The following is a 10,891-nucleotide window of genomic DNA, read 5'->3' on the forward strand; positions in this document are numbered from 1 at the left end:
TACTCTCAAACTTGAAAAGGATCAGTTTGTTTCTAGCCGAACGCTGACAGCTCAATAATAACTTAAAGATTTTGTTTATTTATAACCATCACATAAATTGTGGTTAAATTTTCCAGGCCTGAGAAAAGAATTAGACCCTGCAGTTTAAAACAAACCTTTTTGTTCTCACAAGAAAGGTTTTTAATATATTTTTTATCCTTGTCAGTTTAAATTTTTCCAACACTTTGGTTCAAACTATAATGAGCCCCTGATTTATCAGATTGTCACAATTTTCTCAGTTAGAAAGGCCAGCCCATTACAACCTCTTGTGCCAAGCAACTCAGAATAAAATCTATTGTTCAGCTCAGAACGTTGCTCCTAATATTCATATCTTCTTTATTGTATGGACGCTTATGAAGCATTCACACTATTGTGATCCATTTATCTTCTGTACGTTTTTCGGCATCTTTCTCGTCCTGCAGTTTTCAAGCTATTTCAACAAATCATAAATCAAAACGTTCAGCTCTTTCAGGACAATCTTGCTATGACTTTAGGTATTGGTGCAGCTTTAGCTTTTTGAAATATTTAGCCTTTTCTGCCACTTTTTTTCTCATAGAAAATGAACTGAGCTCATTTTACCTCCTTCAGATCTTTAGATCTGTTTACAACCTTTTACTGCTCCTTTCACATTTTGTTCTGCTTCAGCTTCTTTCAGCTTCCTTCTGCAAATTTTAACTTTTTTCCAACTTCTTTCTGCTAATTTCAGCTTGTATGCTCCTTTCAGCTTATTTCAGCAAGTTTAGCTTTTTCTGCTATTTCAGCTACTTTTTACCGTATTTTTCGCCCTATAAGTCGTGTTTTTTGTGTGTGCATTATTTCATTCCCTGTGACTTATACAGTAGGTTGAAGCAACGTATTTATGGATTTTTTTTCCCATATTTATAAACATTTTTTTTGGCTGAGATATGACTGTTTTCATTCATTCTGACTGAAAATTTAGAACACTACCATTTTCAGCCGCTAGATGGCAGTCGAGCTGTAAGGCATGCCGTTGTATCATGTAATAGGCAAAAGTAGTTATTAATGACACAATCAGCTTGCCAAAGACCGCCACCGTCATCTGCCTGTAGCAACCGTCAAATCAGCTCAATTGTGCTGCGCCACCCAGATGAAATGCAGCTGATTTGACCGTTAAAGTACATTTATTAAGTAAAAGTTTAACTGAGACACACCTTTGCTATAAAGTCGAGCAAACAAATAATTGTTTTAGGTGTTAATCTTGTTAAATTTCGAAGAAATGCACAGCGAGTCGCCCTCTGCGCATTCCTGTTTCCACGTATTGACTTTTGAAAATGCAGCTGATTCAACCGTCAAAGTGCATTTATTAAGGAAAAGTTCAACTGAAACACACCTTTGCTATAATTATGAGCAAACAACTAATTGTTTTTAAGTGTTAATCTTGTTAAATTCTTGTTAAAGTCCTCCCGTGCACACTCCCGCGGTCCCCATTTGGCAGCCAATCGATTTTTGGCACAACACCGGCCCACATTTCCAGGTTCTGCCCACATTTCCAGGTTCTGCCCACATTTCCAGGTTCGGCCTACATTTCCGGGTGGTCAGCGGTTGACACATAATAGATGCAACGTATACGGCGAAGTGACGTATTTCTGAATTTTCCCACTTTATTAGACATATTTGAACTGATTTGACTTATAGGGCGGTGCGACGGGTACGGCGTTAAATATGGCAACTGTTTTATGCCAATTTTAGCATTTTTAGCTAATTCCACAATTTTTGCAGTCATTTAAACTTTTTTAAGCTTAATTCGGGAAAAATGTGTTTTCTCTACTTCCTTCTGGGTATTTAAGCTTCTTTCTGCCTTTTTAGCTACTTTTCAGCAGTTTTTTTCTTTGTAACTTCAGCTTTTTCCAGATAAATTTCACTTTATTGGGCTCATTTCTGCTCCTTTCAGCCTAATTGAGCAAATGTGTGCTCTTTCTGCTTTTTTCTTCAGCCGTTTTCAAATAAGTTAAAGTTTCTCATGGTAATTTTTGCTACTTTCAACCTAATTAACTTCTTCACGGTAATTTCAACTTGTTATGCTCCTTTCAGCTTTTTTCTGCTAGTTTCAGCTTTTTCTTCTATTTTAGCTACTATTTAGCTGTTTTAATGCAAAAAAGCCTTTTCAGCTAATTCCACACTTGTTAAGCTTATTTAAGCTATTTTTACTTCCTTCTGACAGTTTAAGCTTCTTTCTGACTTTTCAGCTACTTTCAGCTTTTTTTTAGCTAATTTCCTAACATGTGTGCTGACTTCTGCTCATTTAAACCAAATTCAGCACAAAAGTGTTCTTTCTGCTTTCTTCTGCCAATTAAGGCTTGTTCTTTCATTTCAGCTACAATTCAGCAGTTGTTTTTAGCTAATTTCAGCTGTTTCTCAACAAGTTCTTTAGCAATAAGCATTCACACTGCATTTTCACAGGAAATGCAATCTCTAGTTTATTTAAAGAACCTTCGTGTGAGCTTCTTTCGGCTATTTTTAGCCTGTTCTTCATGCCGTTTCAGTCACAATTAATAGTAGTGATGCTCTTTCATTCTTAACAGCTAAGTCGATGATAGTAACGATGTTTTTGATTCATAAAGTCAAAAATAGTAGATATATATCTATTTTTTACATTTAAATGCAGATTGTAACACTGGAGATTCAGCACTGATAAATGTCAATTGTGGGTCTTGCACTCATCTTGGCAGAGAGCACCGTTTGGTAAAAATATCTGCAATAAGAAGAATTAATAAAAGTATTGCATGTGGCACACAATACGTTCATCTACAAAGATCTCACATAACCTTTGACCTTGATTGTTGACTTGACCTTGAAGCTGTGGTGATAAAATGATTACGCAACGTGTATCAAGTTTTGTTAAATTCTCTTTAGTGGATCAGAAGTTATGGGCAGCACAAAAAAGTTTATGGACATATGAACAAAGTTATACTACTGTATAATACGTCCTGCCTTTTGACGGGAGTATGAAACCAAAATAAGTTTATTAAATTAGCTGAATGTCAATGAGAGACAATTAAAGGAGAACTAACGTTAAAAAAAGAGAAATTTTCAAATAGTGTTGGCAAAAACAACCAGTGTGGCCATTGCTGATGTTTTCAAAGCAAAAAAGTAGCTGAATGTCAGTTTTAACAAACAAAAAAAGTCAATTTTAGAGACACTGAGATAAAACTTGGTGTGGTAGTAGCCGAGAGTCATACAAATACTCAGAACGACAACAGATGACATTAAATCTTTGTTTAAAATTTAGTCATGTGACATGCATTTATCCGAAGACTGCCATCATTTCTGCAAAGCAGCCTGCATCGACTCTGAACAAGACGGTTGTTAAAAATATATAATAAAATAAAAAAAAACGTGCATCGGTTTCCAGAAGATTCCGTTTTAGCTCATCCTTTCCATACAGACGTTATTTAAATCTTTATTTTATCCGTCAGTAACAAAAGCACATTACGCAGAGTCGCTGAGAAGTGCAGTGTTTCTGACTCGCTCAGAACAGATTAAACACTGAATGCACCTCAAGGTAGAAAATGAATTCTTTTGATTGAAAGCTGCTCAAAGAGAAGCACCTGAGCGTCGGGGTAAAAGACTCTCTCAAAAAGAGGAACCTTGAGAGGCCATAATTTTCGCTCTGAATCTCCTGAAGTGGATTTTTTTAAACGCCAGAACATTTCACAAAGTGAAGGGCAGCTGCCGGTTGTTTATAATAGGAAAGCAGCGTGCATGTTTTAAACAACCTTGCGCGCTGGAAATAAAATTAAAAAAAAAAAAAAGCCTCCACATTCTGCCATTGTACCAGAAGAGAGACTCGGTCTGTTCCATTTAACATTTACCCACCGGGAACATAACGAGGGGCAGGCGAGATGGGATCATTGTTCCTTAAGATTTAGCCAAACATGACAAAATGGGGATTTTCACAGAAAGAAGCCGTCACTGACCTTGACTATATGGTTGTAAAGTCCAATTCAGTGATTAATGCAGCATATAAAAGCTCCTTACTGGTAATGGAACAAATTGTCCAGGAAGCACGCCGTTTGGTTGTGAAACAAACGAGGTGAACTTGTAGTAACAAGCACGCAGCTCATTGGAGGAACAGTTTGATATTTTAGATAATATCTTTATAGAAACATGGTTCAAGTTTCTAAAACATTTTCTAAAATCCATGTTTGTGGCCAAAAGCCTAAATATCTCTGCCTGTGTCTGTTAGCAAAACATCTCATGAACCACTGGATGAGCTTTAATGAAACCAGACTTTTATCACCATGCTGTAGTACTGTTTAATATGTTAAAGAAGCATGTGCTGACCCAGCTGTTACACACAATCCAAACAAGCTTTGCCCCTTTTGCACCGCCCCTAATAAGCCCCAACTCTGCTCAGCCCGCCACAGAAAGAACCCTTTTGCACCAGCCCTTTAGCTAGTATATTTAGCTGATTTGAGGCTGATTCAGGACATCTTTTCGTCCCTGCTTCTCTGGTGGGACCGAGCGAGCTCAGCAGATCTGAGTCGGGACCAAACGTGAATGCAGGACTCTGATTGGTCAGGGGGAGGAGTCACTGGATCTCAGAAACTTTTCACTGAGCTGCATTTGCAATTTCTCTGGATGCGGAGCAGCGGCTGGATCTATTTTAAAGATTTTAAAAACAATAATGACAACGCCGTATTTAATTCTGAAGTCCAGGTGTATTTTGTGTTTGGTGACCGACTATAAAATTCGAGCGAGTGGTGTCACCACAGAGGATCATACGAGCTGCCGAGCCGTTGAAGACCGCGAGGCCGGACCCCGAGCCCCGGGCTCGCCTGCTCACAAAGGCCGGATTTGAGCCCTGGCAGGCGGGAGGACCGGGATGGAGGGACGAGGGGTGGAAACGTTTTTTTTTTTTTTTTTACATTTTATATATAAAATAAGTTTTTTTTATCAGTGAAGTTTAAAAATAAATAAACTGTGCTGGCTTTATCGTGAAATCCTGTTTTCCCTTTGATTTTATTATAAAAAGACAAAATTATTGAATCTCTCATATTTCCCTCAAACATGTTTAAAGAAGAGACAGCCTTTGTTTCAACATTATTCTAACCCACAGATGTACAAATCACAAAACAAGCATTACACTTTAAATTAAAGCTAAACTTTAATTCAAAGCTAATTAAAAATAATTTGTATACAAGAAACAAAACCACAATGAGTGCAAATACATCAAATGATGAAAAAAAAAAAAATAGAATTTTAAATATAGATATCCTGATGCATGCTCAATAATCCAGGTAGAAAAATCTAAAAAAGTTAAGTCTGGTCCTCTGGACATTCAAAAAACCAAAACAAAAATGTAAAAATGTTTCATCTTTCATCTGAAAGACTTCTTCAGTCTGAGGTGCTGTATTCAGCTCAGTCTTCTATAAATAGCTATGAGCTGAATACAGCACCTCAGACTGAAGTCTTTCGGATGAAAGACGAAACATTTCTACATTTTGTTTGTTTGTTTGTTTTGTTTTTTGAATGTCCAGAGGACCAAACTTAAATTTTTTAGATTTTTCTACCTGGATTATTGAGCATGCATCAGAATACTTGTACTAATATTCCTAATTCACGGTTTTTCAGTTATCGCGGGTCTTCAGGGTATGGATCCCCTGTGATAAATGAGGGACAACTGTATGATGTTAGACCCAGATCTAATAGTGTTAGATCAGGAGCAAATAGCATTAGCTTCAGAGCTAACATATACAACGTTAGCTCCAGTGCTAATATATACTGTATATGACGTTAGCTCTAGAGCTAATAGTGTTAGTTCAAGAGCAAATAGTTTTAGCTTCAGAGCTAATACGCATATATCACGTTAACTCAGTAGCTAATAGCATTAGCGCCAAAGCCAATACATAGTGCTAGCTCCAGAGTCAATAAATTGAACATTACAAGTTGGTTGTTTCAACCCATATATTGTACACAAGTACTAAAATAAAATGTAACTTTATTGTCACGTTACAGCTTTTAGTCTTGACTCCCTGTGTTTTAGTCTCCAGTACAACGATGTACATCATCAACCCAGAATACATAGAATAATTGGGACATCCTTAGGTTAAAAAAAAAAAAAAAAAAGTAAAAGCATATTATTTTTCAAGTAAGGAGTTTTTATGTCACAAACAACAACTTAAACAGCATAAGACTAACATGTGCAGGTAGTCAAAGTGCCCTTTAAACAACCAAAAACAGTCTTTTACATCTTTTTAACCTTACAAATCATTGTCAGTAAAGTCAGCAGTATACAGAAAACGGTTGTTCTGCTTCTAGACTTATGTGCAGCCAGATGTGCTTTGTTTCACATTTACATCTACTGAAGTGAAAAGAATAATAAGCTGTGGTTTTCAGGGGGTGTTATTCTCTGAACTATTTCTTGACTTCCTCGACACTGCCAGGAGCCTCATGGTGTCAGAATGACCACCTCCTCTCTGTGTTTTCATATTTAAAGACAGTTTTCCAACTCATTTATCAGCAAGAATGTGACTTATTTTAATTAAAACATTGTCCTGTTAATTTAAACTTTTGCCAGTGTTGTAATGGGCAATATCAGAACCTCACTTAAGGGTAAGGAGTGCAACCGTTAGTTTTCCTGCTCTGAAATATGTCGAGTTTCAGTTAAACAGAGGAGGTGAAGCACAGATCAGACCAATTCTGCCTGTTTGAATCTTTTTTATTATTAAAAGTGCAATCAGACCGAGTGAAGATTTGGGCTCAGGTTTATTGCTCTAGTCAATTTATAGCAAAATAAAAAACAAACAGCAGAGACATAAAAGACCCCGCTTGACTGCACAGGATGTGAGGACAGACGGCAGTTAACAATTGTAAAATGTTAATGAGGAGCTGTGCAATTTATCTTTTTTATTGCGCTTCTTCATCACAAAGCACTCGGCACTTTTTGAGTCACCTTTTAACATTACAAGTTGAGGATTTGCTCAAAAACTGTTGTTTGAACGATGATTCAGCATTCACACCATCACTTTCCTGTTTTAATTTTTCTGCTGGGTTTTAGCAGTGTAATTACTTATTTAGCCACTCAAATGTCAAAACGTTCAGCTCATTCAAGAGATAGATGTTTTTGTAACTTGTATTGTTTTCAAATATTTTTTACTTACAAAAATATTGTATGTGAAGGTACTGAAACACAACTAGTGAAATTGCATTTCCTGTGAAAATGCAGTGTGAATGCTTATTGTAGAAGAACTTGCTGAAAAAAACTGCTGAAATTAGCTGAAAAGCATTCTGAAATGTAGCTGAAAGGTAAGAACATGCCTTCCCTAACTTAACAAAATACAGTAGAAAGAACACGTATTTGTTGAATTGGTTTAAATAAGCAGAAATGAGCACAAAAATTAGGAAATTAGCTAAAAAAAGCTGAAATTAGCAAAACAACAGCTTCAAAGTTGCTGAAAAGGCAAAAAGAAGCTTAAACTACCAGAAGAAAGTGGAAAGAACTGAAATTTTCTACTTAAAAAAAGTGGAATTAGCAGAAAAAGCTAAAATTAGCATTAAGGTAAATATTAACTGAAAGAGCAGGAAAAACTGAAATTAGCAGAAAAAAACTCAAAGAGCATAACAAGCTGAAATTTTAGCGTAAAGAAGTTAATTAGGGTGAAAGTTGCAGAAATTAACATGAAAAACTTGAATTTATATGAAAACAGCCGAAATTCGCTAAAAATGCAAAAAAGTTAGCTGAAAAGTTAGACCAAGATTAAATTAGCATAATTAAGCGGAAAGGACATGTTTGCCCAAATATATTGAAAGAATGATAAATGAGCACAAAAAAGGAGGAAATTATCTGGGAAAAAAAAAAGCTGAAATTATCCCAAACAATTGCTGAAAAGTAGCTAAAACTGCAAAAAGAAGCTTAAGTTACCAGAAGGAAGTGGAGAGAGCACATTTTTGCTGAATTAGGCTGAAAAAAAAGTTGAAATTATTGCAAAAAATCTGGGATTAGCTGAAAATGCTCAAATTAGCATAAAGCAACTAAACAGTAGTTGAAATCGCATAAAAAGCTGAAACTTATATAAATAAGCTGAAAGGAGTATAAAAAGCTGAAACTTGTATAAATAAGCTGAAAGGAGCATAAAAAGCTGAAACTTATATAAATAAGCTGAAAGGAGTATAAAAAGCTGAAATTAGCTGAAAGAAGTTAGAAGAAGCACAAAAATGTTGTAGTTAGCAGAAAGAATCTAAAAGGATCACAAAGCTGAAAAATCAGCCGAAAGTAGCTGAAAAAAGTTGAAATTTACACAAGGTATTTGAAAGAAGCTGAACCAAAACAAAACATGAAAGGAGCAGTAATAGGTTGTAAACAGAGCTAAAGATTTGAAAGATGTAAAATGAACTCAATTAATTTTTTCTATGAGGAAAAAAAGTGGCAAAAAAGCTAAATATTTCAAAAAGCTAAAGTTGCACCAATACCAAAAGTCATGGCGCTCCTCCTGAACGAGCTGAACGTTTTGATTTGTTGAAATAGCACAAAAATTGTGGAACGACAAAGATGCTGAAAAATGTACAGAAGAAAAATGGATCACAACAGCGTGAATGCTTCATAAACATTCATACAATTAGCTGCTAGCTTCTAGCTATTTTTTGGCTACTTTGAGCTTTTAGCTGGCCTAGTACATTACAAAATATTAGAATTTCCTGTGAAGCATTTATTTTAAAGTACATTTGATAATTTACAAATGCTCATGATCAGACGGTGCATGTTCGTTTTGTCATGCAGAGATCTTGTTAGTGCTGACCTCGACCAGATGGTTGTCAGGACCGTACAGGTCTTTGTCCAGCTCGATCACCAGGCTCTTAAAAAATGAAGAAAACTTCTTTTTCTGCTTCCCGGGCTGCCAGACAGATAAGAGGGAGATAACCACACATATATCATTTCCACATCAAAAACTCATGAGCGCATTCACAAATGCACTTGTCGTAGGCAAATTTATAAACGTGTGCATGACAAATCTTTCCTTTTAGCATCGTTACTTGTGAGAAACCACAAGGAGCTGAGTGAGATCAGAACAAAAATATGACAGCACACATTCTCAGGGTCCACTTCCTGTGAGCTTAGCCTAAAATATTTTGGGTTTCTGAGCTCAACGCTGTCCAGTGTCCACTGATGAAAACATCAGAGCTTCTGTCTCAAAAACTAATCATTTCATCTCTAAACGCTCATCTCACTATCATTTATTCATCTCACATTTGGAGCCTTCAATAAAGCACAAAGTCATCACTATATGGATCACAAATGCATCATATTTTTATACTACATAGAATTAGAATCACAGATTTAAAAAAATAAAAAGCATTTGACAAACAATAAATCTATCAGATACATGGCTCCACATAGAGCAGAGATTCTACATAAAATAATAAATGTATTAAAAAATAAACTAAGAGGAGTATAAGAAATAAAACGCACATCATCCAGCAGCTTCCCCTCTACTCTTAGCTCCCATGATGCAATGCTGCCATCTGAGTCATCTGCGTCAGGTCGAGCCGGGTTGAAAGTGTTTGAAATATAGAGCCTCAATTTACGCTTTTGCTGCTGACACAAAGGGCACAGTAAACAGCTCAAATTAATAACACATTACTAGTGGAAGTGAACCAATCAGATCAAACTGGCTGAATATAATGAAAAAAAAATCACTAAAACTACAAATATGTAAAGTGAAAATGCTAAATATTACAGATGGAGCTTCGCAGGATGCCCACAGGTTCACGGGGATAAATTATTTCTTATTTCTGATACCTTCATTGGCCTCTTCAGTGCTTCCTGAATGTCCACACGTTTGCGCATGATGGTCTGGTCCAGTTTGCGCTCAAAAGCCAGCAGATCCATGTAGGCCTGAGATTCTGGGACCAGCTCCCGAATCTGTAAAAAAATAAAAATAAAAAACACATTCTAAGACTTTGATTCAGACACATTTTAGATGCTGAATAAAAAAAATAGATTTTGTTTATTTCTATCCCAGCGTGGCTTAGTGTTGAAAAATATGTTTTGTTGTTATCAAAGAAAGCAGCTAAGTGTTAGATGATCTGTATAATAGCTAACACATACACTTAAAGCTAACGTGTTAGCTGTAGATACATCAGCATATATGATCAGTTTTGTTTACCTACACAGACTACAACCAGCCTAACGCAGGTCAGTCATGTGGCCACATGTTTTTTTGGCAGATTCAGCAGAGCGCTTTGTTTACATTGAGCGCGTACCTACAGTTCAGATTTATGTTTAGGTTTATTGTCAACACAAGGTCAACAATGCAAAGAAATGCTGAGGATGAGAAGAACGGTCTCAACTCGCCAAAACAACAACAAATACCAAAGCATGCAACAAAAATACAGAAACAAGGTGCCAAAAGTGAAAAAGAAATACATCTACAGCAGTGTGGTCCTATTAGCAGAGTGGTTCTGTTGGCAGTGAGGTTCTCTTATCAACATGGTCCCGTTAGCACCATGGTACTGTTAGCATAGTACTGTTAGCAGCATGGTACTGTTAGCATAGTGGTTCTGTTAGCAGAATGGTTCTGTTAGCACCATGGTTCTGTTGGCAGCATGGTACTGTTAGCAGTATGGTACTGTTACCGTGGTTCTGTTAGCAGCATGGTACTGTTAGCAGAGTGGTTCTGTTAGCAGTATGGTACTGTTACCGTGGTTCTGTTAGCAGCATGGTAATGTTAGCAGAGTGGTTCTGTTAGCAGCATGGTTCTGTTGGCAGCATGGTACTGCTAGCAGCATGGTACTGTTGGCAGCATGGTACTGTTAGCAGTATGGTACTGTTAGCAGCATGGTACTGTTAGCAGCATGGTACTGTTAGCAGCATGGTAATGTTAGCAGCATG

At 36.6% G+C, this 10,891-nt stretch overlaps 1 protein-coding gene across 4 annotated transcripts in view; it reads right to left on the bottom strand.

Moving 5' to 3' along the window:
• Nucleotides 1-10,891, bottom strand: part of LOC119426649 (SWI/SNF-related matrix-associated actin-dependent regulator of chromatin subfamily D member 3) — a 49,741-nt gene that overhangs the window by 8,623 nt on the left and 30,227 nt on the right. For all 4 annotated transcript variants that reach the window (XM_037694225.1, XM_037694224.1, XM_037694227.1 and 1 more), the window contains 3 exons: nt 9,800-9,922; nt 9,470-9,595; nt 8,799-8,894 (listed from right to left, as the gene is read on the bottom strand). In XM_037694225.1, the coding sequence (XP_037550153.1) occupies nt 8,799-8,894; nt 9,470-9,595; nt 9,800-9,922 (345 nt within the window). The remainder of the gene's footprint in view (nt 1-8,798; nt 8,895-9,469; nt 9,596-9,799; nt 9,923-10,891) is intronic.

Source organism: Nematolebias whitei, chromosome 20, assembly GCF_014905685.2.
Source record: "Nematolebias whitei isolate Nwh7 chromosome 20, NemWhi1, whole genome shotgun sequence".
NCBI lineage: Eukaryota > Metazoa > Chordata > Actinopteri > Cyprinodontiformes > Rivulidae > Nematolebias > Nematolebias whitei.